At 43.0% G+C, this 20,701-nt stretch overlaps 1 protein-coding gene across 2 annotated transcripts in view; it reads right to left on the bottom strand.

Moving 5' to 3' along the window:
• skic3 (SKI3 subunit of superkiller complex) overlaps positions 1–20,691 on the bottom strand; it is a 38,733-nt gene extending 18,042 nt beyond the window's left edge. For both annotated transcript variants that reach the window (XM_083783697.1, XM_083783696.1), the window contains exons 1-28: positions 20,632–20,691; positions 19,991–20,091; positions 19,497–19,640; positions 18,720–18,811; positions 17,844–17,919; positions 16,816–16,953; positions 15,874–15,972; positions 15,386–15,494; positions 14,518–14,658; positions 14,310–14,408; positions 13,414–13,538; positions 12,713–12,799; positions 12,286–12,389; positions 11,676–11,802; positions 9,968–10,147; positions 8,125–8,249; positions 7,164–7,414; positions 6,528–6,630; positions 5,921–6,106; positions 5,428–5,575; positions 4,496–4,574; positions 3,788–3,849; positions 3,633–3,689; positions 3,460–3,528; positions 2,853–2,927; positions 2,356–2,497; positions 1,842–1,935; positions 353–430 (exon numbers count right to left, since the gene is read on the bottom strand). In XM_083783697.1, coding sequence (XP_083639823.1) covers positions 353–430; positions 1,842–1,935; positions 2,356–2,497; positions 2,853–2,927; positions 3,460–3,528; positions 3,633–3,689; positions 3,788–3,849; positions 4,496–4,574; positions 5,428–5,575; positions 5,921–6,106; positions 6,528–6,630; positions 7,164–7,414; positions 8,125–8,249; positions 9,968–10,147; positions 11,676–11,802; positions 12,286–12,389; positions 12,713–12,799; positions 13,414–13,538; positions 14,310–14,408; positions 14,518–14,658; positions 15,386–15,494; positions 15,874–15,972; positions 16,816–16,953; positions 17,844–17,919; positions 18,720–18,811; positions 19,497–19,640; positions 19,991–20,080 — 3,080 coding nt within the window. In that variant the 5' untranslated portion in view covers positions 20,081–20,091; positions 20,632–20,691. The remainder of the gene's footprint in view (positions 1–352; positions 431–1,841; positions 1,936–2,355; positions 2,498–2,852; positions 2,928–3,459; positions 3,529–3,632; positions 3,690–3,787; positions 3,850–4,495; positions 4,575–5,427; positions 5,576–5,920; positions 6,107–6,527; positions 6,631–7,163; positions 7,415–8,124; positions 8,250–9,967; positions 10,148–11,675; positions 11,803–12,285; positions 12,390–12,712; positions 12,800–13,413; positions 13,539–14,309; positions 14,409–14,517; positions 14,659–15,385; positions 15,495–15,873; positions 15,973–16,815; positions 16,954–17,843; positions 17,920–18,719; positions 18,812–19,496; positions 19,641–19,990; positions 20,092–20,631) is intronic.
• Between the last annotated feature and the right edge of the window lie 10 nt (positions 20,692–20,701).

A 20,701-nucleotide genomic window follows, 5' to 3' on the forward strand; every position in this document is an offset into this window, starting at 1 on the left:
AAATAGCAGACCTACAAGCTCGTAGGGCGCCACTCGGTGGCGCGCTATGAGCTTGTAGATCTGCTATTTTTCAATAACTAAATAATGCTTAGTTAAAACACCAAAATGGGTTCCCGTCCAGAATGGGTTAAAGTCTCTCTTGTAGCAAAAACATAAGAGTAATTAAAATTAATTGGACAGCCGACTAGTGCTGCGTGATTCAAGCTCAAATTTAGAAACGAGATCGCATAGGTGTCTGAATCTAGATCTAGATCTTTTTTTTCCAATCAGCACTAACAAATAACCCACTTACTTACTAAATCAATTATAATGAGTACAGTATGTGGTGTGCCTGGGTTGTTAGTTGCTGTACCATAATGCACGGCCATAGCTTCCCAAAGCAAAAGATAGTTGTTCTGAAGGAGATGTTGACTGAAGCAGTTCCACAGCCCTGAGGAAAGAAACGCAAAAGAAAAAAGGTAAAGAAACATGACATTCACACAAGTTAAAGGACAACTTTAGTTTTTTTTCAACCAAGGTTCATGTTTTAGGTTGTTATTAGAGAAAGTTTTAGTGATTTTAGCTGTTTTTGACAGGGGGGCGGGGGCAATCGAGCATGGAGCTAAATATGTATTTATTTTTACAAAATGTTATAGCGATGTCTTTTTATTATTTATTATAGTCCTACTTGAACCAAATAAATTGCATCTGGCCACAGAAGATCACAGGATCTACTGAATATGAAGGTAACCTACTGGGGGGAAGCCACACTGTGTCATAGGCTCAATATCAGTTTGACACATTCAGTAGATCCTGTGATCTTCTGTGGCCAGATGTAATTTCTTGGGGTCTAGTAGGACTATAGTAAATAATAAAACAAAGATCATGGTTGTAAATGACAATGTAATAGGTATGAGCAGCTTGTGTCGCAGATCTCGAGGGCACTCGGATTATGATGATGATTAATAGGTAGAAAGTGCCTTATTTAACCCCAATTAAAAATGTAAGATCTACACTGGGTCTCGATATACTTTTAATAAATGGTAAATACATTTGAGTAATATAGATTTCCTTGTTGCACGTTTAAATTTCATTCATAAATGTTTTGCTCTGTAGGAATCTTCTTCATCAAGTCAGAGAGACAGTGATAGATAGGCCTGTCACAATTAATACACAATTCGCCTAATCGCAATAATTTGAGATAATCACAATTAGTTTTTTCGTCAAACATTTCAATGTTATAAACATGTTGAGCTTGTAGATCTGCTGTTTCCACTATTAAAGTAATTAAATATGTTATTTGTTATATCTACTGTGAACCTTTTGTTTTCCGAAGGCTAAAAGCCACAGATATATATTTTTAATTAATTCATAATGTTCCAAAAATGTTCAACGATGGAAACAATTAAATTGTTAATTGCAATAATTTGAGTTACAATTTAAATGAATCGCCAAGTAAAAAGTGATAATGGTGACAGCCCTAGACAGTGACATGGTGACAGCCCTAGACAGTGACATGGTGACAGCCCTAGACAGTGACATGGTGACAGCCCTAGACAGTGACATGGTGACAGCCCTAGACAGTGACATGGTGACAGCCCTAGACAGTGACATGGTGACAGCCCTAGACAGTGACATGGTGACAGCCCTAGACAGTGACATGGTGACAGCCCTAGACAGTGACATGGTGACAGCCCTAGACAGTGACATGGTGGCAGCCCTAGACAGTGACATGGTGACAGCCCTAGACAGTGACATGGTGACAGCCCTAGACAGTGACATGGTGACAGCCCTAGACAGTGACATGGTGACAGCCCTAGACAGTGACATGGGCAAAGACCAGCAGAACGTGAGACAGACACCTCTGGTAGGCCTGCACAGCCTGCTTCTTCAGCTGCAGGTGTTCGTTGAGGTACCCCAGCATGATGAAGGCATCAGGATCACCCTGGATCCTCTCTGAGGACACACACACACACACACACACACACACACACACACACACACACACACACACACACACACACACACACACACACACACACACACACACACACACACACACACACACACACACACACACACACACACACACACACACACACACACACACACACACACACACACACACACACACTTTACAATTTAGGCATTTAGCAGACGTTCTTAATCCAGAGCGACTGAAAGTAAGCAAGGTAAACGAACTATGGGATGCCAGGTCTACAAATGAACCTCGATTCTGTCTACATAAATTGCTATCTAAATGACATTTTAGCCTTTGCATATGCCTGCAATGACGTCAAGGCATTGTTCGAACACACGCGCACACACACACACACACACACACACACACACAGACGCGTGCACACACACACGCACCTGTGTACTTGCTGAGAGCCACCTGAGCTGCGGAGACGGCGTTCATCTGGACGATGTTGTAGCGATACAGCTCCGAGTCTCGGTTGCTCTTGTCGAGCAGGGTGGAACACACCCAGTAGACATAGCCTTTCACTCCCTCCGTCTGCAGGACGAGAGACGCCCCACAGAGAGAGAGGCAACGCAAAGACAAGTACATGGTTTAAAACCCATCTTGGATTGAAGTCGATTAAAAAAACGTCTTCTAAATCCTAACCTTTTTCTGAAAAACCCATGTTTCTATGTCAGTGGGGCTCAACATTTTTCATGTCGAGGACCCCCAGAATTATCTCTATTGGGCCACATCTCAAAATATGTAGTTCCAGGGACCCCGCAGAAGCCAATATTTTAGTTAAAATGTTCGCTCTGAAATATATATTCAAAGAGGTGTGCCACATTTTCACGCTTTTTCAAAAATAGCAGACCTACAAGCTCGTAGCACGCCACTCGGTGTCACTCACATGTGTGCTGAGCTCTGTGGTGTGTCTAAAGAGATCCATGGTATCATAGCTTCCCACCGTCTCCGCTATCAGGGCCTGGGAGGACGACACAAATATATACAAGATGGATGAAGGGAGGGGGGAGACAGAGAGAGAGAGCACGAGCAGGGGGACAGGGGATCAAAGACAACCTGAGCAGGTAAGATTGTTACGCGACCCGCGGAAAAATACACCACATCATGCATTGTAAACACTGCGTTTGTGTGTGAAGAGACTACTTTTGGATCGAAAAATCTTCATTTTCATGAAAAAAAGAGCAGACCAAGTACAGAGCCAGCTGCAAGTTTACTTAAAGATGGAGTGCCACAACTTTTGTATTTTTCCAGTTTTTCTGTGTCTATGAGGTGACAGTACTTCATTAGACACCCTGGAGTTGTTTTTATGTGCAATGGTGTATTAACTTTGTATTTAGGGTTTCTTCCTGGAGGCTGAACCCTTGACAGTCAAACGGGCCAATGAAATAAACAGTAATATATTGACACCACACTATCCTAAATATTCCTCCTACTCAAGAGGCTTCCTTACGAACGAGACAAAGCAAAATATCTAATAAGATCAGATTTCATACCTGTCCAATCCAGCAGGTGACATAAAGGGGCTCCAAGGACTGGGCAATCTTGAAGGCCTCATGTGAAAGCTATAGGAAGACAGACGTCGTTTACATATCAACTATACAGAAATAAATCTGAGCCCATCAGTTTACATATTATAAACAAGCAAGTAAAAGTAAAAGTTGCAGACCTCTATATTTTCCTTCTTCAGATACAGGACACCAAGGTTAGTCCAGGCAACAACATTCTATGACGGGAGAGTAGAGGTAAGAAAGAGTCTCTGGGAGATATTATATGACTACACACCACCTGGCGTAAAATAAAAATAAAAGTACTGTAACTTACATTAGGCTCTGCTTGTATGGATTTGATGAAGCAATGCTGAGCCAGGGCAAAGTTCTGAACAGCTGTTATGAGAAACGGCACAGGACAGCACCGAGAAAATGACATATAGTATGCTCTGTTGATCTTAGGCCAAGGATTCCCAAACTTTTCGCCCCCCCCCCCCCCCCCCCCCCCCCCCCCCGACAGTTTGACTCGGTTCCACAGATACATATTGTGAAAATAGCCTAACTACAAGCTCACACCGGCATTGTGAGAAAACAATGTTGCACATTAACCCATTTAGGCCTGACGTCGAAATTAAAAGAAAATCTTCTCAAATAAATATTTTCACTTTTTGAGTGGTGCAACACTCCATGTGTTCACCCATGTGTTCATGTGTTCGTTAATGAGCACCAGTATATGACCAGTAGGGGCGCTGTTGTGCCAGAAACGGAGAGAGGGATAGTGCTGCACTGTTGCCTGCTAATGAGAGAGAGGTGGGGGGGGGGGGTGGGTTGCACCACTCAATTCACATGGGTGTGATTTTTTTCAAAAATAGCAGACCTACAAGCTCATAGCGCGCCACTCGGTGGCGCGCTATGAGCTTGTAGATCTGCTATTTTTCAATAGCTAAATTATAACAATGTATGTGCACCACTAATCTAGGCCAAGGCCAAGGCCTACTGACTACAACAGTGACATAGGTTTAGGTTTATAAGGATAAATCACATTTGTTCATGGCGATCACTCCTAAGGCATTCCAGTAGCTGTGGCTCCCACTGTCCATCATGATCGCCTTCTTCACACACTGAGAGGAGAAACAAGGGAAGAATGGTAAATGTATAACAAATCCTAAGCAATATCAATGTCAATCCATTAAAACCGTTATTTAAATGTTTATATGTTATGCTTTGGCTATTCAAAAATAGCACATATACAAATCTTTGAATATACTGTATGTATTATATAGCTAACATTTTGAATTTGCTTCTGGGAGGTCCCTGGCTGTAACAAAATAGTTTTAGATGGGGGGGTAAGCGGCCAAGTAAGGGATAATATCTGGCTAGGTGGTCATTGTCGGGAGATCATTCACCAACAAGGAGTTTAACCACTGAGGCGAATTATCCCGCTTATTACATGGCTACCTAACATAAATTAATACATTGACGCAAAACACACAAAAAAAGTATTCCATAAGTTCGCGCTGGCTGCGTCTGGCCGGAAAACGAGGAAGTGAGTTGATCAAATCAAATCCATTTTCGGGTACTGCTTCATCTATTTCTCGCTCAAATGTTTTCAAAAACATTTTTGAGAGCAATGTTTAGCTGTAAATGACATTGTGTGTCACTAGTGTGTGTGTGTTTACATGGCTGTCATGTTGGAAACAGCAGTAAATCAAACGGGGCGCAGCCGCGCAGCTGGTGCTCAGAGGGTTTGATTAGGCAGAGGTCTGTTATACAGCGGAGCGGTCATTATCAACACATAACTCGCCGCTGAATTCAGCGATTGACCAATCAGAATCAAGCATTCAAACAAGCCATGTAATAAATACATTATAATTTGGGGGTCCTTGACATAAAAAAGTTTGAGCACCACTCAAAAAGTACGTTTTTCAGAAAAGAAGACGACATTTTGGTCCTCAGGTCTTTAATGGGTGTCACCTGTTGGGCCTTCTCCAGCAGCAGGGCCAGAGAGCCGTCCTCCACCGCTGCAGAGCAGGGTATGTGGGCCTGCTGGTAGTAGTTGAGACCCAGGGCGTACCACAGGCTGGGGGCCTCGGGCATCAGCTTCAGGGCACGCCCATAGCACCTACAGGACAAATGTCCTTTATTTATTGATTGAATACTTTATTCAAAGTTTGCAAAAAAAGTACAGAGGCACAGTTATACAATAATGCTAAAAGGATAACACTGTCAATACTAGAAGCAGTACGTTTTATTTACAGAAAAAAATATATATATTTTGGAAAGCTAGAACACTTGTCTAGGTCCAGGTGCTCTTTTATGGCGGTTTTTAAGGAGGTTAGGGGGTCACACTTTTTGATGGCTGGTGGTAGAGCATTCCACATGTTAGTGGCATAATAGTCAGCTACTGATTTGTCAATATTGACCGATTTTACATTGTAGGTTCTGCTCAATATAGAAAGAAGAATACCTCTCCCCAACTTTGAGTGTCTGGGCCTGGTTGAGACTGTGGCTGTGGGTGGAGGGTTCTAAGCCAGCCAACGGGCCAGGCACCAGGACCTGGGCTCTGTTCGGAGACACAGTTCCCACGGTGGTGGTGCAGGCGTCTCCAAGCAGCTTCCACAGACAGGACAGGTCTGGACGGAGTTCCACTGCCCTGGAGGAAGGTCAGGACAGAAGCAAAGGTGAATTAATGGAGGACTCAACAGGAGGATAGATGGATGGATGGATGGTTGGATGCATGGATGGATGCATGCATGGGTGGATGGATGGATGGATGCATAGATGGATGGATGGATGGATGCATGGATGGATCTAGTCAATAATTTGATGTCCGGCTGCTGCGTTTCGCAGACATACAGCCAACCAGCTGAAGAAATTGCAGATTGATGCTAGAGTCGGCTATACAAAAAAAGATTAGTCACTTTGTATTTTAAAACAAATATCTAAAATGACACGGATGCTTTCCCGGTCTTAATGGGTTAAAATAGAGAATTCTTTATTGATTAAAAGTATTAGTTTCGTTAACTGTTGCACCCAATACTTCATATTGCTGTATCACTTCTCCTAATGCATACCTGAAGAGGTTCTGTATGGCCTGTTGGATGAGGTCTATGGCACCTCCATCTCTGCAATCCTCCATCAAACCTTTAGCCAGGGCCAGCTGACACTCTCCTAGACCTGGACACAATGATATGTACGTACGTAGTAGATCAATATATCACGTCACAGAATGAAATAAGTAGAAAACGGTAACGTTTAATAAAGGCTTTAATAGCAAAAGGAAACACATCGTCACAATCATTTTAACCACTTCATCCATTATGTTTTGAGCTTCTGGAAAATGTTGAATATTTTCTTAACACAATTTAACCCATTTTGGTCGGGAACCCCTTTTGGTATTAGCATTACGTTATGCTTTAGCTATTGAAAAATAGCGGATCTACAAGCTCATAGCGCGCCACCGAGTGGCACGCTACGAGCTTGTAAGTCTGCTATTTTTGAAAAATCGAAGAACGACTGACATTTTTAGAATCTGATCTCAGGTCAGAATGGGTTAATCAGACCAGTGTGTGTCCAGTGGAAACTTCGTATGAATCTGATCTCAGGTCAGAATGGGTTAAAATCTTCTTATGGGGGGGGGGGGGGGGTCCTTGGCACAAGACATTTTCACATACAGTATAGTATACACACACACACACACACACACACACCTTTGAGAGCAGGGACATAGTCCTCCTGTGCCGTGATCTGCAGGTACTCGGCGACAGCCTCCTTGAACTTGCCCAGGGTCTGTTTGATGGCCGCCGCCTGGTAGACACTGTAGACGGAGGCGGGGTGGAGCCGGTGGGCCTTGCTGAAGGCCTTCAGGGCAGCCGTGAAGCTCCTCCGGTTCAGGTAGGCCTCGCCCAAACACTCCCAGCACACCCAGTTCTCTGGGTCGGCCCGCAGAGCTGCCTGCAGGCTACACACACGCGCAGACACACAGAAGACGCCGTCGAATCGTCACAATTGCTTTCAACCACCCGCTGAGACGTGTCGTATAAGCTTGTAGATCTCTAGACTATTTTCGGTGTGTGGCCATGCTTCGATAGAACCTATTCACGCGGCGGCCCATGTTGGCCTTTTGCATTACGTTAACTTAATGGACAGTGTGTGAATAGGGTCTATAGAAGACATGCCGACTTGACTTCTATGGCACGGGTTCCCAAAGTGGGGTCCGGGGACCCCTAGGGGTACTTGAGGGAGTTACAGGGGGTCCCTGGCTCAATTAGAGACAAAAGGAACCAAATGGACCCTTATGAGTCTGTAACTCCATTTGGTTCCATTTGTACACTGAGTTAAATTAACAGTGGTTTTATAATATAAATTGGGGTACCAGAGATAGAAAAGCCATTAAATCAGGGAGTCCGTAGCATAATGCGTGTGAATTTGGGGGTCCATGAAATGAATGTGTTTCGGGAATCACTGCTAGAGCCGTAAAAATCCTCCCTTATGGGGGTCACTGGCATATGTTTTCAAATGGGGGGTCCGTGGTCTAGTTGAGTTGGGGGTCCTTGATACGAAAGCGTTTGGGAACCACTGTTCTATGGAATCCAAATGACTGAAATCAATCGTGGTGACCGTGAGACTGGTGACTGAGAACTTTAATCCCTGCAAATGTCAGAGTCTTACTCAGCGATGGCCTGTGGGTGCTGTCCAACCTTCAGGTGGTAAAGGCCTCTTCGCATCCAGGCCCACTTTGCCGAGCCCGGAGTGGCTTTCTGTAACACTGACTGCAGCACTGCCAGAGCAGTGTCCTGTGGCAGGGAGAGAGAGAGAGAGAGAGAGAGAGAGGAGACTTTTTTTTTTTTTTTTTTATCCCACGATTTTGTAACCCATTTTTCACCCCTGTGTCAATCATCTAATGTGATCCTGGGCTCTACACACCCTCCACCAACCTAGTCCCCATATATGGGGGACAAGGGGAGAGCAACGGACTTGAACTCATGCTTCCTTCATGCCTGAGTGTCCAAGTTGCTCCTTTACACCTGACGGGGGGAGTTTCCCTGGTTGGACGTAGCGCGTGGAAGGAACACGTTATTCCAACCAGTTCCTTTCCCCTCCATCAGGCGCCCCGGCTGGCCAGGGGGAGGCAGTTTAGTGACCAGGATTACTGCATGTTTTTGTGATGGTACCTACCCTAGGGGACACGGGGAGAACATGCAAACTCCACACTTTCGCCAACCCCGCCTTCGGGTATGGGCACTGATGACGCGGAGGAGGAAACACGCCGCCAGCACCCACAGCGTCCCGAGCGGGAATCGAACCCAGGACCTTCTAGCTGTGAGGCGACAGCACTACCAACTGTGCCACCGTGCCCCGAGAAGAGACATTATTGAAACCAATAATGTAATGGAACACGATGGCTTTCAACTAGGGCTGCAACTATCGATAGTCAATTGATTCTATCAATTGATGGTTGATAATCTAATCTCTCAAGACAGCACCACTGGCCTAAACATGGTAAATGGTGCATTTATATAGCGCCTTTATCCAAGGAGATAGATTGCATAGATTGTGCATTACATTCACCCATGCATACACCGATTGCGGAGGAAGCCATGCAAGGTACCAACCAGCACATCGGGAGCAATTTGGGGTTCAGTGTCTTGCCCAAGGACACATCGACATGTAGACAGGAGGAGCCGGGATTCGAACCGCCGACCCATGGATCATTGGACGACCTGCTCTACCTCCTGAGCCACAGTTGTCCCTGCTCTCAAACATGTTGTTGTTAGTAGGAATAAACACAGAATCACCCTGGAGGAGAAAGGGGAGGAGCTAAACCGAGTTCCTGTTTCTACACAAAAATCACACCCGTGTGAACTGAGTGGTGCAACTCCCCTCCTCCCACGATCAATCAACTGTTGCACCCCACTTTGTTCCAGCCACTTGTTTTGACATGCAGGTTGCATTGATACCACGGTGTTTGCTTGCACTAGGATCTAGAGATGTCACAATTATTTTGTCATAATTGTCAATCGTTATATGTTACACGCCATTTCCACAATTTGTACCATTTACAAGTATACATTTTTATAAGATTGCCAGCAATATCTTGGTATATTTCAGTCAATTTTGTCCGTGTGCACCTTTTCATTACGAAGCCTAAAAGGCAAACTCTCTATTCATATTAAATGTTCCAATGTCCAATGGCCAAAAACACAATTCAATCGCAATTATTTGCGTGACAATTAATCGTCAACTTAACCCATTTTGGTATTAGCATCATGTCGTGCTTTAGCTATTGAAAAATAGCAGACCTACAAGCTCGTAGCGCGCCACGAGCTTGTAGGTCTGCTATTTTTGAAAAATCGAAGAGCGACTGACATAGAAGACATTTTTTAGAATCTGATCTCGGGTCAGAATGGAAAACTGTCAGCATGTAGAAGACATTTTTTAGAATCTGATCTCAGGTCAGAATGGGTTAAACGTGTATAATCGCGACGGCCCCTACTAGGGTCGTCGTCCTCACCATGTCCCCTTGCGCCATGCTGAGGTCCACCGAGGCGGCGCCCGACTCGCCGTCGCCGCCGTCCAGCTCAAAGGCCTTCTTGTAGCAGCCCCGTGCTCGGCCGCGGTCCTTCGCCACCTGGCGGTAGTAATGTCCCAGGTAGCGGAACGCGCCGCCCAGGTAGGGGTCCTGCTTCGCTGCCTGATGAACAGAACGATGCACATTCAGAAGAAGAGATGGGAGGTGGAGACCGCCAGCTCTTCACGGAAAGGTTACAGGTTCCCCCCACCCATTCCTCTACAGCTGGTCTGTGTCCGTTTGCTCTTAACCCATTTAGGCCTGACGTCGAAATTAAAAAGAAAATGTATTTTTTCTGAAAAACCTCATGTTTCTACATCAGTGGTTCTCAATATTTCATGTCAAGGACACCAAAAATGATATATGTAATATGGCAACGACCCCCATCTGAAAATATGTTGTTCCAGGGACCTCCCAGAAGCAAAGATTTTAGTTAAAAACTGAAACACTGACATACTGTATATATTCGAAGATCTAAGGCACATTTTCACGATATTTTCAAAAATAGCAGACCTACAAGCTCGTAGCGCGCTCTATGAGCTTGTAGATCTGCTATTTTTTTTATTTTTTTCCAATTTACTTTTTATTGAATTTTAATCAGACAAACATGAAAACGAAACGACTGGCAGTTGACAATACAGACAAAACAAAACAAGACAATATACATACACACAAGGGGGGAAATCTGCCTCTCTTCTCTATTGATGATCACAAATACAAGTATCTCAAACAGGTGTAACTGCTTCTGCAGGTTAAACAAATTAATTTAAACAAAATCAGGTCTCATTGTCGAGATATCAATCCATCTAAACCAGTTATCTGTGAAGACTTCAACCTGGCCTCTAAAGCTGAATGTAATTCTTTCCATGATAAATATACCATAGATTAAATCAATCCATTAATTTATAGTTGGTATAACATTTGTAAGCCACTTTTTTGTTAAGGCTTAGATCTGCTATTTTTCAATAGCTAAAGCACAGCATAATGCTAACACCAAAAGCGGTTCCCGCCCAAAATGGGTTAATACAGTTGTTCCCAAACTTTTTAGCTCAAGACCCCAAAGAGAAATTAGATGTTTGCCCGCGGGGACGCAAACTAGTGAAAATAGCAGATCAACAAGGCTTCGCGCCACGTTGTGAGCTTGTAGATGAGCTATTTTTACTACTTCTTAAGCATTTGTTTTCATACATTTATGGAATTTCTTAGATTTTAATTGTATCTATTCATGAAATAGTTAGCTTTTTGAGGGTGAAATGTTTTGAAATAATAATTAGCTATTTTCGCCGAATGTTCGGCCGAGAAAAGGTAAAGTAAGCTAGGATTCATGTGGTCAATCTCACTGATGCTCCAGGTGAAGAGCATCAGCTAAACGACTCGGAGGCAAGATATGGTGAGAATGTCAGAAGTGGGTTGCGGACATCGTGTTCGCCGCTGGTGTTGGACACGGAGTTTAAAGAATAAACGTCTGGACCCGAGGAAGGCCATCTGTGGCCCGAAACGTTGTGCCACCTGTACCACTTTCGGTGTTTTAAAGTAAAGATAGAAGCAGCTTTAGCACAGCAGCAACGCTGTTGTGCGGACTTTTACTCTTTCAAACGTGAAATGCAAAAAAATGCAAAGATTAGGACATTATTAGGTCAATCTCACTGACCTTCAGCAAGTGCGTGTGAGCCTTGGTCCTGTCTTGACGAGTCTCTTCTCCCATGTCCCAGTAGAGCTGTCCCAGGAGGAAAAAGTATTCCCCGCAATCTGGGCTCTGAGCTGCTGCCTGCATGAAACTACAGTAGGAAGACAATTTTCTTTTTTACCCCATTAACGGTTAGCTAAATAGAGCACTGAAGTCTGACGTCACTGCTGCTAGAGGGCACTTTTCCCCCAGTCTGTGGGAATATTTTCTGTGATGAGATCCACACAGGGGTGTCTTAGATCCCCTCATATAAGAACTGTGTGGGCTTTTCTGTCAGGGACATGGCTCTGGATCATTGTACATGTTGCGTGCAACTCGCAGAAGCCCAGAAATTTAGTCTATGGGCTGTTTGAATCATTTCTAGCATTTATTGTGTTACTCTTTCTTGGCATATTTGTACATAATATATGTAGAAAGAAATAACCCCACAAACCAGGGGAATAGCACCCTCTAGGGCCCTCTCTACCAGTGACTTCGGGACATCAGTGCATGGTCTATAGACATTACCCACACAGCATTCATAGACTGACGCAGTGAGAAATAATTTGCTTATCACAGCCTTAAGTTTCCCTACCTCAGCTCAGCCAGCTGATGCTGATTCTGGGCTAACTGGGCAAGCCCTCTTAGTGCCAAGCCTGGTGCAAAGTTAGGGTCAGATCCAAGTAGCTCAGACGATACCTGCCAAAGACACATTCAAAGATGGAAGCAATTATTGTAACGGTGACATTTCTTGTTTTCATTTCATTTTTGTTTCTTATGATAAGACAGCCTATCTTTTTAACCCTGGCACTGATTGAAAGAGGAAGGTTAGCTAAGCTAACCGCCAGAAGCAAAGATATAGTTAAAAACTTTGGCTCTGAAAGTTTTCAAAAATAGCAGATCTACTCAGTGGCGCGCTATGAGCTTGTAGATCTGCTATTTTTCAATAGTTAAATTATAAAGTTAAAATGTGTACACACTTTGGGGTTCAATTAACACAAAGGAGTGTACAGGTACTTTACCTGGAGGGCTTGGTCCACCTGTCCTTTATTCAGATATGCTCTTCCTTTAAAGGCCATCAGGACAGGATCATTTTTAGCACCTGGGATCTAAAACAAAAATAAATCAAATCAAAACCAGAAGACATTCAACGTTTTTGTTCAAACCGCAAGACAATGCAGGACACTTTGTGGGACAACTGCTGAATAGTCAAATAAATAAATTAAATTAAAATCGGACGCATGTTCTGCAAAGAGAAACAGTTGACTGGCAAGAATCAGAAGTCAAATTCAACGAACGTCACAGATGAACCCCATGACACATGTGAACGAGCAGCAACAAGCAGCAACAACACCCCAAAACAAACAAGAATTTGTCCTTTAGCAACAAGAGGTAACAACTTCCTAGTGTCTTAAGGCCAAATAATAAAAACTAGACAGTAGACTAAAATGTTAGGGGGGGGGGGGGGATAGTGGAGAAGAGATCCAGTAAAAGTCATTTTATACTTGGTTGCACTCTAAAAATAGCAGATCTACAAGCTGTGACGTGTTGTGAGCTTTATGTAGATCAGCTACTGTATTTTCAGGGAAAAACAAAGTGTAGTCGACTACAATCTTAGGATATTTAGTCGACTAAAATTAGAGCGACACTAAAACATTTCAGAAGCGTTAAAATATGACAAAAAAAACAAACTAAATTAGACTCAAACTAACATCAACAGTACCTCTGTGAGCGTCTGCAGGGCCTGTTCTGCAGCCTTCTCCTCCAGGCTCCTCACCAGGCCCTCCAGCCTCAGCCTCAGGAGGCTTAGCTTCAGCGTCTCATCTCCAGACTGGCACAGGGTCAGACCTATAGGAACGATGCAACAAGGTGGGCTCAAACACACACACAGACTGGCGAGGAGTCAGATGGGCTCAAACACACCCAGCCTCACGCCTCAGACCACACAGGAGTCTAGCTGTGCTATAGGCCAGGGCACTGGTTCCCAAACACTCGGTCGGGAGTCGGGACCTTAGAGTATGAATAGAGAGACGGCACCGGATTTCTCCTCCCATCCACTTGCATTAACCCATTCTGACCTGTGATCAGATTCTAAAAATGTCTTCTACATCCTGACAGTTTTCTGAAAAAGCTGTGTTTCTATGTCAGTCGCTCTTCGATTTAAAATAAATAGCAGATCTACAAGCTCATAGCGCGCCACTTGCATAATTCAATGAGTATTTGCTGTAATTTCATGAAGGAATCAAAGAAAAGAAATTCCATTAATTAGAAAACCTTTTTTTTTAAAGAAACAGTGAAAATAGCCGATCTACAAGCTCACAATGCGGCGTGTTGTGAACTTGTAGATCAGCTACTTTCACTAGTTTGGGTCCCGGGCAAACGTCTCATTTCTTTTTTGGCCTTCAGCTAATGGGGACAAATAAACAAATAATAATAATTCTTGTTTTATTATAACAAGAAGCAGTTGAATATTTTTGGGTGCAAACTAAGGGCGGTAGCAATATGAAACTTTTAATGTTTAAGACTTGAAAATGGTTCAAACTGAGGAGGAAGGTTTGGTGTGAACACAACACAATTTTGAGCTACACAAAAGTAAAAAAGCTCTTGGTCATCGGTCACCTTGGCTGCAGGACGTGGCACAGTCTGAGTATCTGTGCATGCGGAGCTGGGCCTGAGCCAGACTGCACCAGCCTGGGCTGGAGCCTGTTGTCTTTAACCCTGATGAGAACACAGCGGAAAAGACACGTCACACGCCAGCAATAAGACCACAATAACGTTGCGTGCGTCCAAAAATAAATCATTATTTTCAGTGCATAATGGTACAAACCTCGTTCCAGCTCCGTAACGGCATCTACATATTTGCCGTCCTGCAGAGCTTGGGTGCCGAGACCTAGACGGCCTAAACCGCTGTCCGGGACCATTTCCAGGAGCCGGGCAAAACAGTTGCTTGCGTCCTCACCGAGGACACCTTGGAACACATGACAATTGTTAGCATTAGCTGTGCATTTTACTGCCCATTTACTCCACAAAGAGTTTCCAAAATAGCGACAGTAGCAGCCACGGTGCAATGCTTTGTGAGCTTGTAGATCGGCAATTTCCGCTAATTCCATGCAACACCGTTCCAGCCTAAAATAGGGCTTAAGTGGTAAAGGCATTGTCAGAATTAATGTTGGTAGAAGCAGGGCCTTACTTACACAGAGGGGCATGATATAAATACAAATATAGGGATGTCCAATATTGACTTTTTTGCAGATATAATATACAATATCCAGCTGAACGAGTCAAAATCCGAGATTTAATTCCATGCAACACCGTTCCAGCCTAAAATAGGGCTTAAGTGGTAAAGGCATTGTCAGAATTAATGTTGGTAGAAGCAGGGCCTTACTTACACAGAGGGGCATGATATAAATACAAATATAGGGATGTCCAATATTGACTTTTTTGCCGATATAATATACAATATCCAGCTGAACGAGTCAAAATCCGAGATCCTGCTATTTGGTAGTTTCAAATATGGTGCTGTTGGAACCAACAACACACCGGCGTCGATCACGAGGACGTCCCACACATATGTGGATGTGCTCAAGAACGACGCAGGAGCGCAAAGTACGAACGACCTGGCCACAATGGAGGGCTCGTGAGGACGACAGAGAGAGAGAGAGAGACACACACACACACACACACACCCCGTTTACCTGTTTTGAGATAGTGAGAGCAGAGAACCTCCAGAGGATAACTCTGAGTGGGATAGAGGGACAGAGTGGCATCACAGGCCTCTTTCAGTTTGGCCGCTTGGTGTGGTAGCTACAGAGAGATGGAAGATTCATCAGCTGCTGTTGCTGGGGAAAAAACACTCCAGTCCACCAGGCTGGGCAATATGGACAAATGGATAAAATATCAAGATGTTTGATCAAACACCTTGATATCGATATTGTAATGATAATCATGTGAATTTGTGTCTTTAATTTGTCAAATAAGTAAGTAAGTAAGTAAGTAAATGCATAATAATGTGAAATGGCCCAACATAATACTGTGATATTCCTACTCTCATATCACGAAATCGGTATATTATTGGTATATTTCCCCAGCTCTGACCTCTTGCAACGCATCTGTGAGAATAGGCATGGAGTATTGCATCAATCACGATGATGCTAAAGCAAAAATGTCAGCGGAGTATGCTTACCTTGGACAGGCATTTGACAAAGTCGGCCGAGAGCCTCCTGTGTTCATCTCCTGGCACAGAGTCGGTGAGAACCATGGCTCTTTCAAAAGCCGTGATCAGCTGTCATTGTAGGAACAACCACAGCAATGAGCAGAAAAGTATTACTCGTTCAGTGTTTCCCACTGGTGTCCCCAGTTTCACAAAATCATAACTTTTAATTTCATCCAGTCAGCCTGTATGTTCTCAATGGGTAGCAGTATAAATTGTCATACAGAGTACAGGGTATGCGTATGCATAAAGTGAGTGGCAAAGTGAATTTGATGTCATTTAACGCAAGCATACAGTATAGGACTTTTCTGTTTTTGGATGTATGGGCTGTCAAGGCCAGAAAGTAGTTTTTTGTCACTCAGTAGGCGATTAACTTCTGGGTATGATGATGGTGTCACATCACTGCATACCCTCTCTAGTATATTATCCTGTAATATTCCTAACTCGTGTAACAGCCCTGTGAAGCACAGTGATGACATTGTTAAAACTTTTAACCACTTTCAACCTGGCATCCCTATTTTGGGCATGACAATATAGTCAAATATTAGTCAAAAATATGTTTTTGTCATTCAAACCTTTTCAAAACGTTTCAAAGGCTCCCCATGCAGCTATATACTGTAGGCGATCTTATATTATTTGCATCGATACGGAATTTTCTGTCAAGAAGGCAATAGTAATACTTGTTGTATTGCACACTGAGGGAAGTCAAGTTAGGTCAATTTTATTTATAAACCACATTTAAAAAGACCAAAGGCCGACCAAAGTGCTGTACAGCATGAGAAAAAACGAAATGAAAACATTACACAAAACATCAAGGTTAAAAACCCACAAAAAAAGCAACAGATACAGAGGATACATCCAACAAAAAGGCATCAAGTAAAAAAAGAAAAACAAATAAAATAAACGGGAACTTACATGTTGCTGAGCTTGTTCGTCCCGTTCCTCTGCATCTGAGAGCAAACGGATCATCTGCTTCCACAGCTCCAGTAACTCTTTCTTCTCTACAGCATCCTCTACTTTCAGCTCAATGAGCCGCAGACAGACGTTGGCCAACTGCAAAAACAATTACACATGAAAGCTTGTTTTGAAGCACTGCATGTTGAAACTATAATCCGCACTATAGCTATAGTTTTTGGTTTTTGAAATATGTTAGACAAAGGTCACTAACATGCCCTCAACATCTCTTCCTTCACACGTCTCTCTCTCACACTTACAATTTAGTAATCGATTAATCGAATTGGCAACTAATCACTAGAGTTTTTTTGCAATTTATCATAGATGATTTCCCACTTAACCATAGTTTTTCCAGTGTTAAGTGTAACTAAACTAAAGAGGAGTGATCCATCTCTCTTGCCTTACAATCTGATGATAGTTGTACATGCACAGTAGTGACTGCAAAGCAAAATATGACACATAACCATTAGTATCAAGAACAAAACATATGGCTTGAATATTTATTTTTAAATTACCTATTTGAGTTCAGAAGAGTACTGTTCCTTTTAGACTGACACATGTGTAGCTATTCTTTAATCAAATGTATGTGAGTCAGAATAAGCCTATATTAAGACACCATGAGTTGCTTTAATTATTTTTTAATTTTGTTTGTCCTTTATTTGAATAGCAGCCTAATCAGCAGCTAATTAAATAGATTTTTGAATTAATTATATTTTTTGTCTAAAATATTTGTCTAAAATATATATTTAAGGTGATAGCTAAATAAGTGTCATAATCCGATGAATCGATTCATCGTTTAAATAATCGGCAGATGAATCGATTATGAAAATAATCGTTAGTTGCATCCCTAACACACACACAGTCACACACACACACACACACACACACACACACACACACACACACACACACACACACACACACACACACACACACACACACACACACACACACACACACACACACACACACACACACACACAACATACCTTTAAATATTCTTTGTCCGACTGATAGATGTCTGACAACTTCTTTATCACGTCATAACATTTGTTTTTGTCCGAGCTGTGAATGAAGAACAAATCATTCCTTGACCACTTGCACAATATAATAGCACATCTGATTCTGCAGTGATTGGAGGTGGTCTCCCTATTGCCCCTCGAGGCACAGGTCTCCACCAGGGCAGGTTGTGGCCTCCTGGTGGCGCTATAATAGGCCAATGTGAGAAGGGTGCCATTTCTTCTTACGCCTTGGATGGCAATTGGGTGATTTGAGGCATTTTGTTCCTCAAATCATTGTTGTGTTTTACAAAAGTCAGACTCCTGGTGGCGCTATAACAGGCCGTTCTGGAAAATTTGGGGCAGAGTTCATCGTTGGCATCCAGGGAGTGTGTGTGCAAAATTTGGCATCGACCAGGTTAACGGTGCCGGAGATTAGCTGGTAGCAGACCACACACACACACACACACACACACACACACACACACACACACACACACACACACACAGACGGAGTGCAAAGCATACTCTCTCCCCATGCCTTCGGCCTGGTGGAGACAACATCATCAAATGTAATCAAGAAACTATATTATATAATAGCTGAAAATAGCTGGTTGTGGGGCATTGAGCTAGCAGATCTGCTCTTTTCTCAATATTCATCTGAGGAACCAAGTCAAACGAAATTGAACGTCTCAACTCCTATATCCCAAGTGCTTGTCAGGGTGTGGTGGTCCCCAGTTCAAATGATAGGACTATTTTGGGGATAACGTCCTGAAAAGGTTGACAACCACTGTTATGGTATATCATAAATAACCATAGCGGCCAGTGTATGTTCTAAATGACTTTGATATCAAAGAGGTAGCATACCTGGCATACAGCTCAATGAGCTTCTGGTAGACGTCGGGTAGCTCCACTTTGAAATCCCACTGGTCAGTCTTCTCATAAAGATTAGCCAAGCCCTGTAAACAGAAATGTAGCTTTGAACGCAACCCAGATTACCTCTCGAGTAAGTAGAATGTCGCTGGCAGTGAATTTCCATGGGCTCTGAGCTGAATGTGAGATGTAGTGAAATAAAGATGAGAATCATAATAAATCTTCATGTATAATAAACAGGGGGAAGCAGAGGTTGAGCTTGTAGATTTTGTGTAGGACAGGATGGCAAAGCCCATATAATATATACTTAACAGCCTCTATACGTACTTGGTCTGTTCCTTTTACTCTTTCATGTCGTTTCACCAAATTCTCTTTTTCCGAAAATGGCAAATATACAAAGTTCACAACGTGTTGCAGAACTTGTAGATCGCCTATTTTCATCGCCTATGTGGTACAAGTGGTCAACCCATTAAGACCTTGAACGCATCCGTGTCACCTTAGCTTTTAACCACTTTAACCATCATTTTAGCTGTTGAAAAAACAGCAGATATAGATCTGCTTTCTTGTAAAGAGAACATTTTTAACTCAAATCATTGCTTCTGGGTGGTCCCGGCCGGTACAAAGCATTTTCAGATGTGGGTCAGGCCGGTCAGCAGCCGAATACATATCATTTTGTGGGTCCTTGAACATGAAATTGTTTGAGAACCACTGACATAGAAACAGAAAACTGACATTTGTAGAACCTGGTTTTAGTTAAACATGCCTTAATACCTGCCATGCCAGTAGCTGCTCAGGCTCCAGTTCGATAGCCTTCCTGTAGGCAGTCTGAGCCTGCTCCGGCTGATCCAGCTCACACGCCGCCAAGCCGATGAAGACCCAGGCATTATAGTTGTTCTTCTCAACTTTCAACACGGCCTAAAGAAGTGAGGTTGATATCAAATCTGTCAGCAACCTTAGTCGGATAGTGGTACCAGAAGAACCAATGAAGTAGAAAGAAAACGCAACGATAAAATCCACTGTTCCCTAGGTCTCACTCAACAGGCGTGTAGAGCTGCTATTTTCACAATATCTGTGTCAAACAAAATGTAATGCCTCAACTGCTACAATTCCAAATGTTTGTCAGAGTGGGGGAGTCCGCAGTTCAAATATGATTATTTATTTGGGATGGGTCGCAGCCTAGACAATTTGGGAACCCTTGCCTTGCCCTAGAAGAGGAGTATGTTTGCAGGGTGGGTGGGTGAGTGTGTGTGTTTCACGTTTCTTACTTTGCAATGTTTAAGAGCCTCTTTGAATTCTTTGTTCTTAATGGCCTCCCTGGCACTCTTCAGTGCTGCTTTCACTTCTTTAGTGGACATACTGTGGTGATCTGTGTGAAACCAACGGGACACAATTACACCAAATTGTGTTGTTAGGATTCAAGATGCATGAATGAGTCTTCTCTCCCACTCACATACATACATACATACATACATACATACATACATACATAGTACATACATGTGTGTGGAATGTCCCACAAACTGTGATAGCAACAACAATATAACAACAAGGTAATAACGATAATACTAATGAAAATTACAAAGAACATTGCTAGCTGAAAATTAGATCCTTCAGATTAGTTCACTTTGGGTACGTTATGTAGCACAAAATGAGCTCTTCCCAGAAAGATAAGGTGTCTATAATGTGACCCTAGTTCGTAGCGAAACAACTGATTAACACATTTGACAGTTATATAGCTGGTGGTAAAAACAAACTAGTACGAACCAATACGTCAACTTTCTTCCTTTTTTTAAGTCACTAGACTAGTGCAGTGCTACACGTTTGCTTTCGTTCAAAGAAGCAGATGATTTGAAACCAATAAAAAAACAAATCAATGCATTGATTTACTAGTTTTATTGATATCTACCTTGTTTCAACCGCAGCCCATTCACTGTGCGTTGGCAACTTTGTTTCACTCTGCTGACTGCTCTGCTGAG

Source organism: Protomyctophum parallelum (genome assembly GCF_964188405.1).
Source record: "Protomyctophum parallelum genome assembly, chromosome: 15".
NCBI classification, from domain to species: Eukaryota; Metazoa; Chordata; class Actinopteri; order Myctophiformes; family Myctophidae; genus Protomyctophum; species Protomyctophum parallelum.